The 22,085-nt window shown below is 52.1% G+C and overlaps 1 protein-coding gene across 1 annotated transcript in view; it reads left to right on the forward strand.

The window, feature by feature from the left end:
- SGPP2 (sphingosine-1-phosphate phosphatase 2) overlaps positions 1–22,085 on the forward strand; it is a 48,410-nt gene that overhangs the window by 20,325 nt on the left and 6,000 nt on the right. Inside the window, exons 3-4 of the mRNA XM_064152786.1 lie at positions 9,926–10,105; positions 14,320–14,409. Of these exons, the coding sequence (XP_064008856.1) occupies positions 9,926–10,105; positions 14,320–14,409 (270 nt within the window). The remainder of the gene's footprint in view (positions 1–9,925; positions 10,106–14,319; positions 14,410–22,085) is intronic.

Below are 22,085 nucleotides of genomic sequence, written 5' to 3' on the forward strand. Positions count from 1 at the left end.
AAATGTACTCCAAATTTACTATGTCTTGACTGCAGAGGTGAAAGCTCAGCTTGTATTTGCTGTCTCTGCACCCCATAGGGGTTGAAGGCTCTATTTTGGTGTGGAGTTTCAGTCTGGGAAAAAGTGGTTATGATACAATGCTACACTATTAATCCAAGCAGGACAGCATTGAATCAGCCAGGTTGGAAGAGACCTCCAAGCTCAGTCCAACCTAGCACCCAGCCCTAGACAATCAACCAGACCATGGCACTAAGTGCCCCAGCCAGGCTTGGCTTCAGCACCTTCAGGGACGGTGACTCCACCACCTCCCTGGGCAGCCCATTCCAATGCCAATCACTCTCTCTGACAACAACTTCCTCCTAACATCCAGCCTAGACCTTCCCTGCCACAGCTTCAAACTGTGTCCCCTTCTTCTGTTGCTGCTTGCCTGGCAGAAGAGACCAACCCCACCTGGCTACAGCCTCCCTTCAGGTAGCTGTAGACCACCATGAGGTCACCCCTGACCAGGGCAGGTGTGGAAGCTACTGGTGTGTAAAAGCCATAAGCTGCTGCCTCAGCTCAAGGTGGCATCTCAGAAAGGTGGCAGGGTTTGGGTGGGGATGCCAGGAGGGCACCTACTCAGCTTCTCAAGTGGTGCTGGGTTCAGCTTCATCAGGTCTGAGGAGATCCTGGTCTGAATCCATGGTTTAGTTTCCCAACTTGCTTTTCAAAGGAGTAATTTTCCAAAAGCTGTCAGCATTTAATCTCTTGGGGATGATGAGCTCTGACCTCAGGCTCTCAGGTAAGCAGGAGTTTAATAACCAGCAGGAATCTGCCTGCGTGATGATCCCACTGACACGACTGAATCCCTGCATACTGCTTTCAAAATGCAGTTTGCAGTGAGATTTGTGTTTAGTGGTTCTTGGGCATTTGCTTTTGCAGCATCTCACCAAAATGAGCTTGGAAGAGCTCATAAACATGGTCCCTCCAAAGTCAAGCCCTTCCCATCCCCCTGCACTGCATGCTGTGACACCAGGTCAGACTGTGTTGGGGCACCTTAAATAACTGCAGTATTCCAGAACACAAAACCAGGGGGTCCATAAGAGAAAATGCTCTCTGCAAGATGCTGAAGTGTTGACTGAGAGGGAGCTTTGGATGTGCTGGTGGTGCACTCAAACCTGGAAGAAAAAGTGCCAGTTAGGCTTTCACAACTGAGACCAACCAGGAGTAAGGTTGGAAGCCTGTTCTATGTCACTGGGACTCTGCAGGGTTTCCCATTTTCAGGTGTTAGATGATAAACCAGATCCATGTGCCAACACTTTTCCCTGTTTCCAAGAGACTGTGGGCCTGGTTTCAGCTCTCAAACACATCACAAGATAGTCAACTCCCTGAAGGTTTTAGCTGAACCATTCCTCTAGAGAGAACGCCCCTGGATGTTGGTTGGTTATACTGCTGGAGGCATGAGGCTCTCTCGGTCCTCTTCTGCTGGTTTTGTTGTTCTGAATTCCGACCTGAGAGCTCCAAACCTCTGCTCATATACTGTAAGAAGCTGTCTCTTGTCCCTCCCCTGCTGCCCACTCTTGCCATGACACATTGACCTGCTTGTACTGGCCCTGTGGATGTGCTCCTCGTGCCAAAGCTGGGACAGCTCCAGTGTTTGAGTGTCCTGCCAGCTTGATGTGACTTTGAACATCTCATCACACCTAACCAAGAAGGTGATGGGGGGCAGCATATGATGAGAAGGTGACTCAAAGCTTCCCAAGCTAGGGCTGCCTAGGGCTTCTCTGCTCTGCAGAGCTTCCTCCACCTGGGCTTCTGCTGGGGCAACAGGTCAGCAGTGATGCTTGGCAACTTTCATGGTGGGTTTTCCAGGAGCCAACCCTTAGTTTTTTGGCATTGGCTTGGGGACAGAAGAAGAGTATGCATGGAAATGTGCTCTTCCTTGCCCCACTCCTCTCTCACTGTGAACCAAGTGGTGCTGGAGGGGCACAGTCACAGCTGCTATCTGGTGCAATGTTTATCTTCTCACTTAGCTGGGGGATGCTGAGAACAGAAGCTGCGAGCACTGCAGGCTGGATGCTTGGTTTAATTTTGATGTGGTGAATCAAAGTCATGCCTGCCTTGACAACCACAAATAATCTTTGCTCTTCCTTGACTAATCTCCTGCTAATGCCAGTTTATTAATATAGAGCATCCTTATTTTTCCTTCTCTCTCCAGTTCACCATGTGCTCTGTTGCTCCTACCAGGACACAGTGGTTATGACAGAAACAAAAGCATGATGCTTTTTAAACTGTGCATTTCCTTTCAGGGAAGATGACAAAGCTCTCACAGAGTTTCTAGAGCCATGTTCCAGGGTTTCTGTTTTGGAGCCAAGCCAGCAGAATCAAAGTCAGGCTGAAGAAGAATTCACCAATGCTATTTGACTCCATGTCTCTCTAGAATTTCCTTTTGTCCTTTTACTGGATCAATGGCACAGACAGGAGAGCTGCAAAACCACAGGAGAAAATAAACATGCCCCAGTCACCTTTGCTTGCTGCAAAGACAGAGTACAAAAGTGAGTGATCTTCTAGTGTCTGTGGGATGGTCACTTGTGCCCCTTGTCCAGCTGCTGGGCACCACTGGAAAGTCTGGTCCCACTCAGAAAGAGTGGCTGTCAGTGGCTCTATGTCAAAGTGGAGACCAGTGACAAGCAGAGTTCCTCAGGGATCAGTCCTGGGACCAGTCTTATTCAACATCTCTGTGGGTGCCATGGACAGAGGCAGTGAGTGCAGCTTCAGCAAGTTTGCTGACCACACCAAGCTGTGTGGTGCAGCAGCCAGGCTGGAGGGCAGGATCCATCCAGAGGGACCTGGACAGGCTGCAGAGGTGGGCACAAGCCAAGCTCAGGAGATTTAACAAGACCAAGTGCAAGGTCCTGCAGCTGGGTTGAGGCAATGCCAAGCACAAATCCAGGCTGGGCAGGGAGTGGCTGCAGAGCAGCCCTGAGGAGAGGGACTTGGGGGTACTGGTGGAGGAGAAGCTCAGCAGGAGCCAGCAGTGTGCACTTGCAGCCCAGAAAGACAACCAGAGCCTGGGCTGCAGCAGCAGCAGTGTGGCCAGCAGGGCCAGGGAGGGGATTCTCCCCCTCTGCTCTGCTCTGCTGAGACCCCACCTGGAGTACTGCATCCAGCTCTGGAGCCCCTGGGACAGGAGGGATGTGGAGATGCTGGAGTGTGTCCAGAGCAGGGCCAGGAGGATGCTCAGAGGCTGCAGCAGCTCTGCTGTGAGCACAGACTGAAAGAGTTGGGGCTGTGCAGGCTGGAGAAGAGGAGGCTCCCAGGTGACCTTCTTGTGGCCTTCCAGCATCTGAAGGGGGCTACAAAAATGCTGGGGAGGGACTTTTTAGGCTGTCAGGGAGTGAGAGGACTGGGGGGAATGGAGCAAAGCTGGAGGTGGGGAGAGTCAGGCTGGAGGTGAGGAGGAAGTTGTTGAGCAGGAGAGTGGTGAGAGGCTGGAATGGGTTGCCCAGGGAGGTGGTTGAGGCCCCATGGCTGGAGGTGTTTGAGGCCAGGCTGGCTGAGGCTGTGGGCAGCCTGCTCTAGGGTAGGGTGTCCCTGGGCATGGCAGGGGGGTTGGAACTGGCTGCTCCTTGTGGTCCCTTCCAACCCTGTCTGATTCTATGATCCTCTTGCCCCCTGCCCCTTAGATGTTAATAAGCATTGAGAAGTTGCTCTCTCAGTCTTCTCCAGGCTAAATGGCCTCAGGCCTCTCAGTCTTTCCTCCTCAGAGAGATGCTCCATTCCCCTTAGCATCTTGGTAGCCTCCCCTGGGTTCTCTCCAGTTGTTTCCTGTATCTTTTAAAATGAAGAGCACAGAACTGAGCCAAACACTCCACATGTGGCTTCAGCAGGGCAGAATAGTGGGGGAGGAGACCCTCCCTTGACTTGCTGGTCACACTCTCCTTCATGCACCCCAGGATACCATCAGCCTTCTTGGCCGCAAGGTCACACCGGTGGCTCATGGCAAAGCACTCATAACAGAGCACTCCAGACAGGCAAAAAATGTCAGCAACATAAGGAAGAAGCAAAGGTCAGTAAAGAACAAAGAAACTATTAGCTTCGAGAGTTCTCTTCTTTGCCATGTCTTTAAGACAGCAAATGATGTCTGCTTGCTCTGCATTCAAGTGCATGTTCCCTCTTCTCTCCAACATTCAGCCTGGGGCTTTGGGACCCCTTGGGTGGAAGCATACATGGGCATGTAGAGACATTTGAGGTGAGCATGGGTTTAGTCTGTCCTACACTTCCAAACTCTTCCCAGCCCTTGTGGAGAAAAAGGCACTGGGTGAAGCCCAGCACTGTCAGCCCTCTTTTAGGCTTGGAAATGCATCAGCCTGCTGCCTAGCAGCTGCTACAAGGGGACACGTTTCTGGGTCAAGTCTGAATTTCCCTGTCCCTGTTTGTCTGTCCAAAGCCTTCATCAGCACGTTGTTGGCTTCCCCAGGTTAGACTGGAAGGCACAGTACAGTTGCTCAGTCCTGAAGACCGAAGCAATCAGTCCCCAGCTACTTGCTGGTCTAGACTGGGGGTAGCCTCTGCCCATGCTCAGGACCATCAATGATTTTTGAGTGCAGGTAAGGCTTAGCCTGTCCCCCAGCTCTCCATTATCCTTTCTCCTCTTTGGTGTTTCCATCAATGATTTTTGAGTGCAGGTAAAGCTTAGCCTGTCCCCAGCTCTCCATTATCCTTTCTCCTCTTTGGTGTTTCCATCAATGATTTTTGAGTGCAGGTAAGGCTTAGCCTGCCCCCAGCTCTCCATATCCTTTCTCCTCTTTGGTGTTTCCACCAATGATTTTTGAGTGTAGGTAAGGCTTAGCCTGTCCCCCAGCTCTCCATACCCTTTCTCCTCTTTGGTGTTTCCACCAATGATTTTTGAGTGCAGGTAAGGCTTAGCCTGTCCCCCAGCTCTCCATTATCCTTTCTCCTCTTTGGTGTTTCCACCAATGATTTTTGAGTGCAGGTAAGGCTTAGCCTGCCCCCAGCTCTCCATTATCCTTTCTCCTCTTTGGTGTTTCCACCAATGATTTTTGAGTGTAGGTAAGGCTTAGCCTGTCCCCCAGCTCTCCATACCCTTTCTCCTCTTTGGTGTTTCCATCAATGATTTTTGAGTGTAGGTAAGGCTTAGCCTGTCCCCCAGCTCTCCATTATCCTTTCTCCTCTTTGGTGTTTCCACCAATGATTTTTGAGTGTAGGTAAGGCTTAGCCTGTCCCCCAGCTCTCCATTATCCTTTCTCCTCTTTGGTGTTTCCACCAATGATTTTTGAGTGTAGGTAAGGCTTAGCCTGTCCCCCAGCTCTCCATACCCTTTCTCCTCTTTGGTGTTTCCACCAATGATTTTTGAGTGCAGGTAAGGCTTAGCCTGTCCCCCAGCTCTCCATTATCCTTTCTCCTCTTTGGTGTTTCCATCAATGATTTTTGAGTGCAGGTAAGGCTTAGCCTGTCCCCCAGCTCTCCATATCCTTTCTCCTCTTTGGTGTTTCCATCAATGATTTTTGAGTGCAGGTAAGGCTTAGCCTGTCCCCAGCTCTCCATTATCCTTTCTCCTCTTTGGTGTTTCCACCAATGATTTTTGAGTGCAGGTAAGGCTTAGCCTGCCCCCAGCTCTCCATTATCCTTTCTCCTCTTTGGTGTTTCCACCAATGATTTTTGAGTGTAGGTAAGGCTTAGCCTGTCCCCCAGCTCTCCATTATCCTTTCTCCTCTTTGGTGTTTCCATCAATGATTTTTGAGTGTAGGTAAGGCTTAGCCTGTCCCCCAGCTCTCCATATCCTTTCTCCTCTTTGGTGTTTCCACCAATGATTTTTGAGTGCAGGTAAGGCTTAGCCTGTCCCCCAGCTCTCCATATCCTTTCTCCTCTTTGGTGTTTCCATGGCCATGGTTTGCAGCATTTATTAATGGAGTTTTCTCATCTGTTGTGTTGAAAAAAGCCAACAATGGGAAAAGCTTTCAGGCTGCTTGTTGCTTTCCTGAGGTGGAGAAGTAAGGCCAGGACAATATATGGCTTAAATGAGAGTGTGCTGCTTAACTGGGGCAGGTGCCTGCCACCCACAGAGGATGCAAGTGTGCAAGCAGGATATATCTTGCCATGAAATATCATACTCTAAGTGCCTGTCTGCAAAACCCTTGTCAGAGGCCACCATGGATGTGGTCTCTAGTACTTGTTGAGGACTTTGGCTTTGTGCTTGTTCCTTGGGGTTGTTAAAATGCTCTGTGGCTGGGCTCTGGCTGGAGCCCTGGGATCCTCAAGCCACTTGCAACTAGCATGTGGGGAGACAACAACCTGAGCAGCACCTGTGTTGGGTGGCTTTTAGCACAGTGAGCTTGTCATCTTCCACCTTCCTGGGGGAATCCTGCCACTTCCACAGGTGGGGGATGTTTTACTGTGCCCACAACTGCTGCTTCTGCCAAACAACCTGGGATGCTGTGTGCAAAACCACGTGTGCAGCACCCAGGTAGGCTGAAGGCAAAGGTCTGGTCCTTCAGAGATCAGCCAGGAAGTATTCTAGACTCCTCTTCATATTTTAGAGAGGTTGTCTCACCTCTCTTCACTGCACCTATCTATCCTATATGTATTTTTAAACACTAGGAGGGTCAGAATTTAACCTGGAATGGCAGGTTGTGAAGCTGCCTGGTGGTGCTGCTTGCCCATACCACCTCCACTGTTCAGCCTGTTTTTCACCATCAGAACAGTGCCAGCACAGCCTTCATGTCAAAGATGACTCATTTCCTTTCTGCTGGAGCTCTTGCCTACTGCAGCTAATAATACTGCAACAGGTGGAAGTCGTTATTACAGAGGACTGCTGATGAACTGGCTGCTCCTACCTTGCCTCCCAGATGGTATCACAAGTGGTAGCCTCAATGCTTTATCAGAGAATCATAGAATCAACCAGGCTGGAAGAGACCTCCAAGCTCAGCCAGTCCAACCTAGCACCCAGCCCTGGCCAACCAAGCAGACCATGGCACTAAGTGTCCCAGCCAGGCTTGGCTTCAACACCTCCAGGGACAGCAACTCCACCACCTCCCTGGGCAGCCCATTCCAATGCCAATCACTCTCTCTGACAACAACTTCCTCCTCACATCCAGCCTAGACCTCCCCTGCCACAACTTGAGACTGTGTCCCCTTGTTCTGATGCTGCTTGCCTGGCAGAAGAGCCCAACCCCACCTGCCTACAGCCTCCCTTCAGGTAGTTGTAGACAGCAATGAGGTCTGCCCTGAGCCTCCTCTTCTGCAGGCTGCACACCCCCAGCTCCCTCAGCCTCTCCTCACAGGAGTGTGCTCCAGGCCCCTCCCCAGCCTTGCTGCCCTTCTCTGGACACCTTCCAGCACCTCAACATCTCTCTTGAATTGAGGAGTCCAGAACTGGACACAGCACTGAAGGTGTGGCCTGAGCAGTGCTGAGCACAGGGGCAGAAGAACCTCCCTTGTCCTGCTGCCCACACTGCTCCTGAGCCAGCCCAGGATGTCATTGGCTCTGCTGCCCACCTGGGCACTGCTGCCTCATCTTCAGCTCCTCTCTCCCAGCACCCCCAGGTCCCTCTCTGCCTGGCTGCTCTCAGCCACTCTGGCCCCAGCCTGTAGCACTGCCTGGAGCTGTTGTTGCCAAAGTGCAGAACCCTGCACTTAGCCTTGTTCAATCTCATCTCATTGGCCTCTGCCCACCCATCCAGCCTGGCCAGGTCCCTCTGCAGGGCTCTCCTACCTTCCAACAGCTCCACACTGCTCCTAGCTTGGTGTCATCTGCAAACTTACTGATGCTGGACTCAATCCCCTGGTCCAGACCATGAATGTAGATACTGATCAGGACTGTGCCCAGCACTGATCCCTGGGGCACAGCACTGGTGACAGCTGCCAGCTGGATGTGACACCATTCACCACCCTCTGGGCCTGGCCAGGTTCTGTTGGAGTGAGTAATTTTGCTTTCAACCTTGGAATTGAATTAACTTCCAAAGACACATCTGCAGCCGTATGGGACCGGGTAGCAGGAGGCAAGCAAACCCAGGCGGTGGCTTCTTTAAGGCACTGGAGCCTTTGTCTGCAGCGCAGGGTGCGGGGCACGGCGCTTGCTGCCTGCCCTATGCCCGGTGCGGCAGAGCACGGTGGGAGCGGCCAGGCATGGCTGATAACGAGGTGGTTATGCCACTCACGGGGTGAGGAATGCAAGGGCGGCAGCAGGCACTTTGCCAAGCTCTGGGGCACCCTTCACCCTGGAGAGGGGGGGTGATGGACCCTGATAATCTGGCTCTTTCCTGAATCCTGATGTCTGTCTTTTAACATGAAGTAGTTGTTCAAGTGGCTGGTGGGGGAGAAAGAGAGAGAAGGATGCGATGTGGCTGGTGACAAATGTGGCAGTGGAGGGTTGTGCTGCTGTCCTGGCATATGGTGAACACCAGCATGGGCAGGATGTTATTTTAAGACCCCTCCTTTGCTAGTGGGGGCGTGAGAAGCAGAGCAGCCAGCCGTCTCACACGGCGAGGGAGCTTGAGTGACAGATGCCAGTTAACCTGGGTCTTTGTATTGCAACAGAGCAAAAAGGTTGGCTTTGATTTGCAGCCCTTTCTTTGCACTCTGTCTGTCTGGGGAGGGACCTGGAGCACAGCCCTGTGAGGAGAGGCTGAGGGAGCTGGGGGTTGTATAGGGTTAACACTGCAGGGGGAGTAACCCTGAACCTGACCCTAGGGGTCTTGACCCCTCCCCAGGGGTGGTGGGTGTGCAGCCTGCAGAAGAGGAGGCTCAGGGCAGAGCTCATTGCTATCTGCAGCTACCTGAAGGGAGGCTTTAGCCAGGTGGGGCTGAGCTCTTCTGCCAGGCAAGCAGCAACAGAGGGTAGCAATAGAAAGGAAATAGATCATCCAGGACAGCCTTGGGTGGCTCTGGATCATCAGTTTTCCCCTGTGGATACTCAGAGCTCGCTGGCTTTGGGAAGAGGGTGCTGAGCATATCAGCACAGTGGGTGCCCCAGGAGCTGTTGGATGGGTTGCATCCTATCTGCATGCTCTGGTGTAAGTGATCTTTCTCTGGCAGGGGAGCATGAACTGGATGATCTTTTGAGATCCCTTTGAGCCCCTAACCTCCAGTGATCTCAAATGCCCTGAGTGCTGTTGGGTGCTGTCCATTTTTACATCTTGGCTCTGCTTCCTGTAGTTTCTGTTCTCAGTGAGCTGTGTGTGCCACATTTTCCCCCAGATGACTGTGTTGTGGTGCTTAGAAGCTAATTACACCTTAATTGGCTTAGACCTCTGGTGTCCCAAGCAGTGCCCAAAAGCCTTTTCTTGCTGGGGAGTTAAGCAGGAGAACCTGCACCTTGTGTTGCTCATCCACTTTTCTCTCTGCTACTTCCCTAAGGATGCCAAGTTATTAATAACAGCCATGCCAGTCTGTCCTTTAATAGCCACACCACTGGGTTATTGAATAACCACAGCAGTGGTGTGTCCCAGCAGGGCTCTTTGGGTGCTGGGAGGATTGGGCAATGCTGGGAATAGGTAATCTGGTGCTATCCCCAGGGAGCTGCTGTGGAGCAGGGAGGGATGCAGCTGGGCAAGGCAGCGGTTTGAAGGTAGTGGTGTAAGAATGTCTCTTAGGGCTGTTTGCTTTGCAAAAGAGGTGTTGTAAAGGATAGGAAGGAAACTTCAACTCCTCTTGCACAGGGTGGGAACCAGCTGTCTGTGTCACACCAGCTTGTGTTACTGCATCTCATCAGGGAGCTCTCCTCTGGGTCCTGCTTCTGGTTGGGTTACAAGGTGGGGGCAGACAAACCACAGTTGGCTTTGCTGACCAGGATAATGGAAACCCCTTTAATAATTCAGGGGGTAAATTCTGCTCTTGGGGTGGTGCTGGGAAATAGATTCTTGGGTGAGCTGAGTAGGGATCGCCTGAGCTGACTGACGGCCTGGTGGCCTTTTTCTCTCCCCAGATAGTGATGTACATAGGGCAGGTCTCCAAGGACCTCCTCAAGTGGCCTCGGCCCCTCTCACCACCTGTCGTTAAGCTGGAAATGAGGACAGTTGCAGAGTATGGGATGCCTTCTACCCATGCCATGGCAGCCACTGCCATCTCCTTCTCCTTCTTCATCGCAACCATGAACCAGTACAAGGTAAGGGTACAAAGAGAAAGAAAAAGGAGAAAAAGAGATGGATATGTCTGTTTCCAGCAAGCTGCACAAAACCAGCAAGCCTAAGCTGGTGCCACTTTCAGAGGAGCTCTGTATTTGCATTCACAGATGAGTACTTTGCCTTCTTGTTGACCACAACTGGCTAATACATTTATTTCTATATCTGTCATCACAGACTGGTTTGGGTTGGAAGGGAGCTTCAAAGATCATCTAGTCCAAAACCCCTGCAGTGAGCAAGGAGACCTTCAACTCCAGAGTCCTCTCCAACCTGACCTGGAAGGTTTCCAGGGATGGGGTATCTACTACTTCCCAAGGCAACCTGCACTGTGAGCCCTTTTGGCTACAAGTGTTTGCCTTTGAAATACACTTGGGAGAGCTGAGAAACATGCTTGAGTGTGAAGATTCCAGGAGATTATTATTGCTACAGTACAGGAAATGTGTATCTGGATTCATAAAATGGCACAAAAGTAAATCACCATGGAGAAATGGGCTCTGGGTAGTAAACCTTTCAGAGAAATAAAGTGCCCAAGGTGGGGAAAGTAATGCAGAGATATATGCAAGCATCCTATAGTTCCAAGTGCATGAACCTGCTGCTGTTGTATGAATGAAATCATAGAATCATAGAATCAACCAGGTTGGAAGAGACCTCCAAGCTCAGCCAGCCCAACCTAGCACGCAGCCCTAGACAATCAACCAGACCATGGCACTAAGTGCCTCAGCCAGTGTCTTCCTGAACAACTCCAGGGACGGTGACTCCACCACCTCCCTGTCAGCCCATTCCAATGCCAATCACTCTCTCTTACAACAACTTCCTCCTAACATCCAGCCTAGACCTGCCCTGGCACAACTTCAGACTGTCTCCCCTTGTTCTGTTGCTGCTTGCCTGGCAGAAGAGCCCAACCCCACCTGGCTACAGCCTCCCTTCAGGTAGCTGCAGACAGCAATGGTGTATGCTGGTAGCCCAACACTGGGCAGAGCCAGGGGTGCTTTCCTTACCTCACAAAAACCTAAGTGCCATAAAGCTCTTGTAGAGGGGTTGGACTAAATGACCTTTAAATGTCCATTCCAACCCAAACCATTCTGTGAGTCTATGATTCTACGGTCAGCAGGTCCTTGGGTGTCCTCCTTGCAGTGCTAAAGTGTGTGCAGAGACAAACGGTGCCCACCTAATTGATGTGTCCTGGGGTTGTAACTGATGGAAATGGAGATCTCTGAGTGACACTGAGATCTTGGGATCAGTTTAATCTCTCTGCCTGTCTGGTCCTAGCCATGGAGCAGTGGGCTTTGCTCCTGCCTGCAGCACACGAATGACTGAGGATGTCATTGGTGCCCAAAGCTGGGGCCAGCCTTAGGGCCAGGAGGATGCTCAGAGGCTGCAGCAGCTCTGCTGTGAGCACAGACTGAAAGAGTTGGGGCTGTGCAGGCTGCAGCAGAGGAGGCTCCCAGGTGACCTTCTTGTGGCCTGCCAGCATCTGAAGGGGGCTACAAAAAATCTGGGGAGGGACTTCTGAGGCTGTCAGGGAGTGACAGGACTGGGGGGAATGGAGCACAGCTGGAGGTGGAGAGAGTGAGGCTGGAGGTGAGGAGGAAGTTGTTGAGCATGAGAGTGGTGAGAGGCTGGACTGGGTTGCCCAGGGAGGTCGTTGAGGCCCCATGGCTGGAGGTGTTTGAGGCCAGGCTGGCTGAGGCTGTGTGCAGCCTGCTCTAGGGTAGGGTGTCCCTGGGCATGGCAGGGGGGTTGGAACTGGCTGCTCCTTGTGGTCCCTTCCAACCCTGACTGATTCTATGATTCTATGATCCTCTTGCCCCCTGCCCCTTAGATGTTGACAAGCATTGAGAAGTTGCAGTCTCAGCCTTCTCCAGGCTAAATGGCCTCAGGCCTTTCAGTCTTTCCTCCTCAGAGAGATGCTCCATGGCTGATTCTGTGATTCCATGACATGGCTTAATGATTATGGCATAAAGAGAAAAGTGTGGCCAGAAAGTTGAGGGAGGTTCTTGTGCCCCTTTACTCTGCCCTAGGGAGGCCACATTTGGAGTACTGTGTCCAGTTCTGGGCTCCCTGGTTCAAGTGAGACAGATGATCCTTGACCACAAAGATCCAACCCTGACTGAATCTATGACTCTATGACTGCCAATCTGGTAATAGGTAACTGTTTGGAGCAGCCTGGGAGCTAGGTGAGGATGGGGAGAAGGAGCCATAGGGTAGGATATTTATCAGTCCTGCCTGGAGGGTCAAATCCATCGCACGGATCAGAGCTGCAGTGGTCAGCAGTGCTTCACTCTCAATTGCTAAGCTCCTAGTGAGGCTCACAGCTCTTTCTGTTCTGTCTTGAGCCTCTTGGAGACTACTCCGAGCCAATAAGGCTGTTGTACAATAATGAATGATTCAGTTGCTTCTACTAAGAAAGAACACTCTAGCAGTGCATTTTGCTGCTCCCTTTGCAAGCTGCTCTGCTCAGCAATTACTGATCTGAGCTGGCTCCCGGGCTGCCTGCTGAGAGGGGAGTAAAATGGGTGTAAATCCTCCGGGGGCTTAGAGAAGTGAGGGGGTAAAGAGCGTTTTATGAAGTGGGAGTGACATCTGCAGCCGGGGCCAAGCTGGCTACTCCGGAGGATGCCCTGGGGAGAAAGGGCGAGAAGTGAGTTGTTGTGCTTCACATTTCCACAGCAGCACCTTTGTGCTGACCTGTGCCCCCCTGCTCAGCCATCAGCCTTTCAGCAGTGGGTGAAGACTTTGTGTCAAACCGGGTGAATTAGTTCAATTCACTTAGATTTGGGGTTGGGAAAAGTCTCTGGATGGATGGAAAGGAGCCCATCAGCCTGCTCAGCTCCAGTAGTTGAACGAATAGATTAAGGGCTGATATGTTAAGCTTATTCTTCATCAAGACTGTGTTTCATTTGGGTTTGTTTTTTTGGGGGCTGTTTACTCTTTTTTTCTGTGGTTGTTTGGCTTCCCCCCCTCCTTTGTAAGTGTTATTTCAATGCTTCTTTCTGTGTTTGTAGGTAACTCAGAGAGGGAACTAAGCAAACCCAGCTTCATCAGAAGATGACTACATTTTATGTGTCACAAGAAAGAGTGGTCCTGTCTAACCTATTAACTGGACTGTGGTTTCAGCCCAGACATTGACTTTTCCCTCCCAGCCTGCTGCCGAGGACTATTGATCAGTCTACTGGCCAGGCTCTGGCCATCACAGCCCTTGGGTGGGCTGAGCTTGTAGTCCAGTCTCGAGTGGTGCTTGTGCAACATAGAATCATAGAAACATATAATCAACCAGGTTGGAAGAGACCTCCAAGCTCAGCCAGTCCAACCTAGCACCCAGCCCTATCCAATCAACCAGACCATGGCACTAAGTGCCTCATCCAGGCTTTTCTTGAAGACCCCCAGGGACGGTGCCTCCACCACCTCCCTGGGCAGCCCATTCCAATGCCAATCACTCTCTCTGGGAAGAACTTCTTCCTAACATCCAGCCTATACCTACCCTGGCACAACTTGAGACTGTGTCCCCTTGTTCTATTGCTGGTTGCCTGGGAGAAGAGGCCACCCCCCACCTGGCTACAATGCCCCTTCAGGTAGTTGTAGACAGTAATAAGCTCACCCCTGAGCCTCCTCTTCTCCAGGCTAAACAGGCCCAGCTCCCTCAGCCTCTCCTCATAGGGTTTGTGCTCCAGGCCCTCACCAGCTTTGTTGCCTTTCTTAGGGTCTTTAGCACCAACCTGGATTAAGCAGGTAGATATCACAGAGGAAAGCTCTTCAAATGCCATCTGTTTCCCAAGTTTCCCTACACTGAGGCTAGGCTTCTGCAAGGGCAGTGATCAGGAGGTGACCTTCTGGCCAAAACCTGCACTTTGGCTCACGTGAGGTCTGGTCTTGGATCCAGCTAATCTCTTTGAGGCAGTACAGAGTCCCAGAATGATCTGGAATGGAGGAGAACTTTAAAAGATAGTTCAGTCTCCTGCAGTCATCAGGGACACCTTCAACTAAAGCAGGTTGCTCAGAGCCCCATCCAACCTGGTCTAGAGTGTTTCCAGGGCTGGGGCACCTACCACCTTTCCTTCAGAAGCTCAGGAGGCGCTTTGCAGTGTGGCACCCTGAGCCTGGGTGCTTGGATTCATGTGTAGCCGTGTTTCAGAGCTGTGGGTGCTAAAAGAGACAAGGGTGTAATGGGTCTGCTTCTGCTTTTCTTCCTTTTCCACAGTACCCCTTTGAGCTCGGTCTGGCAGCAGCATTTGTGTTCTCCACGCTGGTGTGCCTCAGCAGGCTCTACACGGGGATGCACACGGTCCTGGTAAGGATGCCCTGCAGCGGTCGTGAGCCCACCTCTGCTTGCCTCCTTCCATCCCCAGCTCCCACTCCTCAAGTGATGTAGGTGCTGCCTTGGCTGTGCCACCCCAGGAAGATGCAGGGGAGCAGTAAATTTCAGGCTGCCTGTTGAAAGGCAGCGGTGAGGAAGCCCTCAGGCTATTGCTATTTAAGTCTGGAAGGGCATTACGGAGCTGATTAGAGCAGCAGCGGTGTGCGGGGGCCGAGCAGCTGGGTGAGGTCGAGGTGGCCTCTCAACTGGAGAGCTCTGTTTGGTAATTCTAATTGTGTGGAATGCACTTGGGCAACTGCTGCTGCTCCCCAGCTCAGCCTTTGTGCAATAGTATCACTGTTGTCAGCGGGATGCATTCAGGCTGGTTCAGCCTGGGAGTGTCAGGCTAGGAATAGCAGGTGGGTGAGTCACGCCTGGACCAAGAGAGGGTCAGCCCTGACAAGGGAGCTGCCCCCGGGGGACAGCAAGCCCGTGTGACCCTGCAGGGACGTGGCACTTGATGCTGTGGTGAGCTGCTTGTTTTCAACGGGGAGGAAATTCATTGGTGAGGGGCTGAGACCTGCAAATGCTCCAAAAGTAGTCCTATCTCTGGCTTCATATGGCAGAGTTGGGCAGGGCTATTGAGAGGTGACAGCCCTGCTTTGAGCACAGGTTTCAGCTTAGCTTTGATTATACATAGCTGGTATTGATCTGTCACATAGAATGGTTGGAGGGGTGGCTCAGCTTCCCAAGGCTGGACAGCAATGCCTGGCAGCTTCCTCACAGGAGCTCGGTATGGATCATAGAATCAACCAGGTTGGAAGAGACCTCCAAGCTCAGCCAGCCCAACCTAGCACCCAGCCCTAGACAATCAACCAGACCATGGCACTAAGTGCCCCATCCATGGCACTAAGTGCCCCAGCCAGGCTTGGCTTCAACACCTCTAGGGATGGCAACTCCACCACCTCCCTGGGCAGCCCATTCCAATGCCAATCACTCTCTCTGACAACAACTTCCTCCTAACAGCCAGCCTAGACCTCCCCTGCCACAATTTGAGGCTGTGTCCCCTTGTTCTGTTGCTGCTTGCCTGGCAGCAGAGCCCAACCCCACCCAGCTACAGCCTCCCTTCACATAGTTGTAGGCAGCAATGAGGTCTACCCTGAGCCTCCTCTTCTGCAGGCTGCACACCCCCAGCTCCCTCAGCCTCTCCTCACAGGGTTTGTGTTCCAGGCCTTTCACCAGCTTCGTTGCTCTTCTCTGGACTCCTTCCACCATCTGAACTGTTGGTGGGTTGCATCTGCATAAACAACTGTGTTTTTTCCACTCCATAATAATTATGTTCGTAATAAGGAGGCTTGCTGGCTCTAGGAAAGGGAGCCCTTATGAGATTAAGGTTATATTTAAAATACAGCTTGACCTTTCCCTCCAGCTGTAGTGGATGTAACCAATATCTGCAATCAAAGTCAGAGACACCCTTTCTTGGCTAGTGACCTTAAGTCTGTCAGTAAAAATTCTTTGCATGCTTCCCTTGCTGGTCCATCACAATGAAAGACTCTTCTAAATTGAGATGGGTTTTTATGGTGAAGAAGAAGTTCTTTGTGCCTTTGACATGATAAAAACAGGGCAGCTCCTCAGCTAAGTGTGAGCAGTGCTGCCTGGCAGAAGCATAAATCTGCTTCACTGGGCTCTTCTCCTGCGTCTTGTGGCGAGGGTGGACCTGGTCACAGTTGCCCAGAGGCAACCCCTGGGAGTAGCATCCCTCTGGAGTGACAAGTTCTGATGTTCCACTGCCACTGGCAGGTTCTTTGGGAAAGCAGTGTGATTCAGATCTATTTTCCACACTTTGAGGGATTCTTCAGACCCTGAGCTGCCTAAGATGCCATGGGGCCAGTGTGTAGCAGCCACCCAGCCAAGCCACCACCCAAAAATCCTAAAGAGTTTGTAACTGAGGTCTTAGAAAATTTATACTGCCAGGACACATACTCATAGAATGGGTTGGGTTGGAAAAGGCCTGCAGAGGTCATTTAGTCCAATCCCCCTGCAGTGAGCAGGGACAGCTTCAGGGTCCACCTTACATCAATCACAGAATCATGGAGCGGCTTAGGTTGGAAGAGACCTTAGAGATCATCTACTCTGACCTCCCCACCATGGGCAGGGATGCCTGTCAACTAGATTCAGCTGCTCGAGGCCTCATCCAGCCTGGCTTTAAGCACCTGCAGGGAGGAACCATCCACAGCCTCCCTGGGCAGCCTGTTGCAGAGTCCCACTACACTCATGTTGGAGATCCTCTAAAGCAAGTGAAGTGCAAGGTACGCCCACTGAGTTACTGCAACTGAATTTGTGCCTTTGGAGGACTGGAAGAAGAGCAGCAAGGAGGTTGCACTGTGCTTTGCTAAAGCACTAACTGAAGCTACAGTGCTCAACTTTCATAGTTTTCCCTCTACAAATACAGCCTGTGTTTGGCTGTGGCTGGTGGTGCTTTTGGATCAAAGGTGGCCTCAGAAAGCACAGCCATGTCAGTTCTAGAAGAGGTGTGATGACCTTCTGGAGAGGCAGTCAGCTGGTATGAGACCTCATCTTTAATACTGCCTTCAGTCTTGGGCTCCCCAGTTGAAGAGGGACAGGGATCTGCTGGAGAAGGTTCAGCAGAGGGCTACAAGGATGATGGAGCACTGCCTGATGAGGAGAGGCTGAGGGACCTGGGGCTGTTTAGTCTGGAGAAGGGAAGAGTGAGAGGGGATTTAATAAGTGTCTATAAATATCTGAGGGCTGGGGGTCAGGAGATGGGGGACAGGCTCTGCTCACTGCTCCCAGGGATAGGACAAGGAGCAGTGGGTGTAAGCTGCAGCACAGGAGGTTCCAGCTCAACACAAGGGGGAACTTCTTTCCTGTAAGGGTCCCAGAGCACTGGCACAGGCTGCTCAGAGAGGTTGTGGAGTCTCCTTCCCTGGAGCCTTTCAAGGCCTGTCTGGATGTGTTCCTCTGTGATCTGTGCTAGATTGTGTGGCCCTGCTCTGGCAGGGAGTTGGACTCGATGATCTCCTTGGGTCCCTTCCAACCCCTAACATCCTAGAATCACAGAATCAGTCAGGGTTGGAAGGACCACAAAGATCAGCCAGTTCCAACCCCCTGCCATGGCCAGGGACACCCTACCCTAGAGCAGGCTGCACACAGCCTCAGCCAGCCTGGCCTGAAACACCTCCAGCCATGGGGCCTCAACCACCTCCCTGGGCAACCCATTCCAGCCTCTCACCACACTCCTGCTCAACAACTTCCTCCTCACCTCCACTGACTCTCTCCACCTCCAGCTTCGCTCCATCCCCCCCAGTCCTAGCACTCCCTGAGAGCCTAAAAAGTCTCTCCCCAGCTTTTTTGTAGGCCCCCTCCAGATTATGGAAGGCCACAAGAAGGTCACCTGGGAGCCTGTGAGAGCCATCTGCATCACTGGCTGGAATAATTGCTGTACCTGGGGAAAAGGGAACAAATACCTGCTGCCTGGGCTGCTTCTGCAGAGCATGACAGGGTGAAAGCAATGAACTTGCACTGCAGAGACATAATGTAATTACAACAACCCACCTTTGCCACCTCAACATCAGAGCATCCTCTGTGTGTAGAGAAGCAGGTCTTAGATGATGGAGTCCGAGGCACCAGCAAAGAGGGATTATGGAGTTGTGTGGAAAGGGCAAAGCAGAAGTTTGGACACATTTTGAAGCTTAATTCTGAGGAACCCAAGATCATTTGAGATAGCAGAACTGGTTGGAGGTTGTTTTTTGCTGCTTTGCTTTTTTCCCTAAGAGAGTTGTACTTCAGAAAGCAACCCTTTGCTGTCCCTCTTAAACCTTTGCCCCACTTTTCAGTCCCTGACTCAGCCCAGTGATGAAGTTTTCCTGTCTCTCTTCCTGGAGCACATCTGAGTGGTTTGAACCAGTGACTGATGGTGTCTGTGCCAGTGCACCATGTTCCAAAGAGGTGCCAGCAGGAGCACTGCCAGTCGTATAGGGAGGAACTTCATCAGCTCCCAAAGCAGGGGCAAGAGGGAGGCTTTTAGCAGTCTTTTAACCTTTTCAGGGCCATCAGTATGGATTTCTCTATTTGACTCAGTGGTTTGGATTGGAAGGGGTATTAAATGCCATCTCTACTGTCACCAGGGACATCTTCAACTAAATCAGTTTTTTCAGAGCCCTGTTCACCCTCACCTGGAATGGATCTATATGTGGGGCTCCTATCACCTCTCTGGGCAACCTGAAACAGTGTCTCACCACCCTCAATGTGTCATATTTCTGCCTTCTATCCAGTCTAAATCTCACTTATTTTAGTTTAAAACCATCACCCCCTGCCCTGTCCTAGCAGACCCTGCTAGAGTCTGTGCTCATTGTTCTTGTCAGCCCCTTAAGTACCAAAAGGCTTCCTCTTCCCCTGGAGGCTTCCTCTTCCCCTGGAGGCTTCCTCTTCCCCTGGAGGCTTCCTCTTCTCCTGGAGGCTTCCTCTTCCCCTGGAGGCTTCCTCTTCTCCTGGAGGCTTCCTCTTCCCCTGGAGGCTTCCTCTTCTCCTGGAGGCTTCCTCTTCCCCTGGAGGCTTCCTCTTCTCCTGGAGGCTTCCTCTTCTAGAGGCTTCCTCCTCTCCAGACTGAGCAACCTGAGTTCTCTCAGCTTGTCATAGAATTATAGAATCAACCAGGGTGGAAGAGACCTCCAAGCTCAGCCAGTCCAACCTAGCACCCAGCCTACACAATCAACCAGACCATGGCACTGAGTGCCCCAGCCAGGTTTTGCTTCAACATCTCCAGGGACAGCAACTCCAGCACCTCCCTGGGCAGCCCATTCCAATGCCAATCACTCTCTCTGACAATAACTTCCTCCTCACATCCAGCCTAGACCTACCCCAACACAACTTGAGACTGTGTCCCCTTGTTCTGTTGCTGCTTGCCTGGCAGCAGAGCCCAACCCCACCTGGCTACAGCCTCCCTTCAGGTACCTGCAGACAGCAATGAGGTCTGCCCTGAGCCTCCTCTTCTGCAGGCTGCACACCCCCAGCTCCCTCAGCCTCTCCTCACAGGGCTCTGCTCCAGGCTTTTCACCCTTCTTGGACACGTTCTTCATAGCAGAGGGGTTGCAGCCTTTGGGTCACTTCTTGTGGCCTCTTCTGGACCTGCTCCAACAGGTCCATGCCCCTCTCGTGCTTATGACCGCAAAGCTGAACCCAGCACTGCAGGTGAAGGTCTCACCAGCGTGGCAAAGAGGAGCAGAGTCCCCCTGCTCCAGCGCTGCTGCGGATGCAGCGCAGGCTCGCTGGGCTCCCGCTGTGGCCCCGCACGCCGAGCGCCTCCCGCAGCCCTGCCTGTGCCGAGGGCGGTGGAGCACCCGGCAGGGGAGCAGGAGGCTTTCAGCCCTTGCAGTGGTGCTGCACCTTGAGCAAAATTCGTGGCTGGCCTCATTTAAAAATTCCTGTGTAATTGCGGGTCTGGCAGGAAGGTTAATCTGTTTACACAGGCAAGAATGTGCTTCCTGGGAGTGCTCCCCGCAGCTGCGGAGAGAGAAGGTCCCACTCCGGGAGCGCAGATGGCAGTCTGGAAAGCAAGCTCTTCTCCGAAATCAAAGCCATCCCTCCTCTGCCCATCATCATCTTAGTTTAAAAAGCAAGAGGGGGAAAACCGTGAAGGCTGTGCTGCTAAGCCTCTCCAGAAGGTGTTGGGTTAGAACTTAGCCACCTCCTCGCAGCGCTCCGGGGGCCACACCCAAAGGGAGTTGCTGGGGATGGCCATGGCTAGGGATGGCTCCGGCTCCCCTCTAGAGTCTCCCAGACACGCCCAGATAGTGGTAGAGCTTCTTGTTCACAAGAGCACGTTCCTGGCTCACAGGGAATTTCTTGCCCACCACCACTCCCGGGCCCTTCTCCACAGAGCTGCTTTCCAGCAGGTCAGCTTGTGCTGGGGGTTCCTCCTCCCCAGGGGCAGGGCTCTACACTTGCCCATGTTGAACTTGATTTGATTGCCCTCTGCCCAACTCTGCAGCCCGTCCAGGTCTCTGGATAGCAGCAGTCTGCTGGCATTGTCAGCTGTCCTTCCAGCTTGGTATCATCAGTGGGCTGGATGGATGCTGCCTGTGCCACGGCCAGGAGCAGTCAAGCAGATAAACCTGACCCAAGCCTTTGTCAGGGGAAGGTTCATGTTTGATTAGAAGTCTGTAGCTGAGAGAGAAAAACCACATGAGCAATGTTTGAGCTTTCCTCCTTAATCACATGTGGAGGTGTACTGGGACATCAGGGCTCTTTCTTCTAAGGTGGTGTGGGAAATGCAGGTAGCAGTGGTGACAGTTCTGGAGCCCCTGTGACAAGAGGGCTGTGGAGACGCTGGAGCATGGCCAGAGCAGGGCCAGGAGGATGCTCAGAGGCTGCATCAGCTCTGCTGTGAGCACAGACTGAAAGAGTTGGGGCTGTGCAGGCTGGAGAAGGGGAGGCTCCCAGGTTACCTTCTTGTGGCCTTCCACATCTGAAGGGAGCCTACAAAAAAGCTGGGGAGGGACTTTTGAGGCTCACAGGAAGTGACAGGACTGGGGGGAATGGAGCAGAGCTGGAGGGGGGGAGAGTCAGCCTGGAGGTGAGGAGGAAGTTGTTGAGCATGAGAGTGGTAAGAGGCTGGAATGGGTTGCCCAGGGAGGTGGTTGAGGCCCCATGGCTGGAGGTGTTTGAGGCCAGGCTGGCTGAGGCTGTGTGCAGCCTGCTCTAGGGTAGGGTGTCCCTGGGCATGGCAGGGGGGTTGGAACTGGCTGATCCTGGTGGTCCCTTCCAACCCTGACTGATTCTAGGACTTTTGAGCAGCAGTGCTGGGAGCAATGTCCAGCTTTTCCGTGTTGATGCAGCTCCCTGGGTTTGGGCCAAAACATGCCCTTGTGTGTCAAGTTACAATCTGCAAATCACTATCAAAATATGGGTTATGGTGAAACATTGATGCCTGGAGGTATTTTACAATGAACAACTTCCTGCTGTATCTGTGGATTCCCTCATGCCATGGGGGAGGGAGAAAATGTGAGTGGGAATTTGTGTTAGGAACATGCGAAATGGCTCTGGGAGCTGCTTAAAACCAGATGGGCTGTGAACCTACTGCCTGGAAGTTACAAACAGCTCAAGCTCAGCCATACTGGAGAGTCATTAAATACTTGTGTGGTGAAAAAGTCCACTTGGTCCTGCCTAACTCTTAACTTCTCATAAATAATTCATTTGAGGCTGTGACTCTGGTAGCAGTCAACTGCCAGGACTTGGCAGCAGGGAAACAGTCTTGAGGATATTTCTGCCTGTGTATAGCTTCAGCTTTTGCAGAGCATCTAATGGTCAAACCCTGCTGCCTCCTGAGTGAGCAGCACAGGTGAAAAGGTTCTCTTGCTTTTATCAGCTCATGTGCAGGTGGCTTTTGTTAGGGCTTACCTCTCATCTCCTTTCCCAGCCTTGTGGTTGACAGCAACCAAGTTTCCAGAGTGCCTACTCCCCTCTGTTAATAAATTAGGCTTTAACTACGAGCTCACCTTTACTTCAAGCTGGATTTCAGAGACCTGTGCAATAAATTTCTTCTGGATGTATTCCTGCCCAAAGTTTGCCTTTACAGGACAGGCACCACAACCCACAGCTCTGGCCACTGCTTCCCCAGAGCTTCTATCCCTGAGCTGGGAGCTTGTCTC

The sequence above is a fragment of the Pogoniulus pusillus genome, chromosome 13, assembly GCF_015220805.1.
Source record: "Pogoniulus pusillus isolate bPogPus1 chromosome 13, bPogPus1.pri, whole genome shotgun sequence".
Classification (NCBI taxonomy): domain Eukaryota; kingdom Metazoa; phylum Chordata; class Aves; order Piciformes; family Lybiidae; genus Pogoniulus; species Pogoniulus pusillus.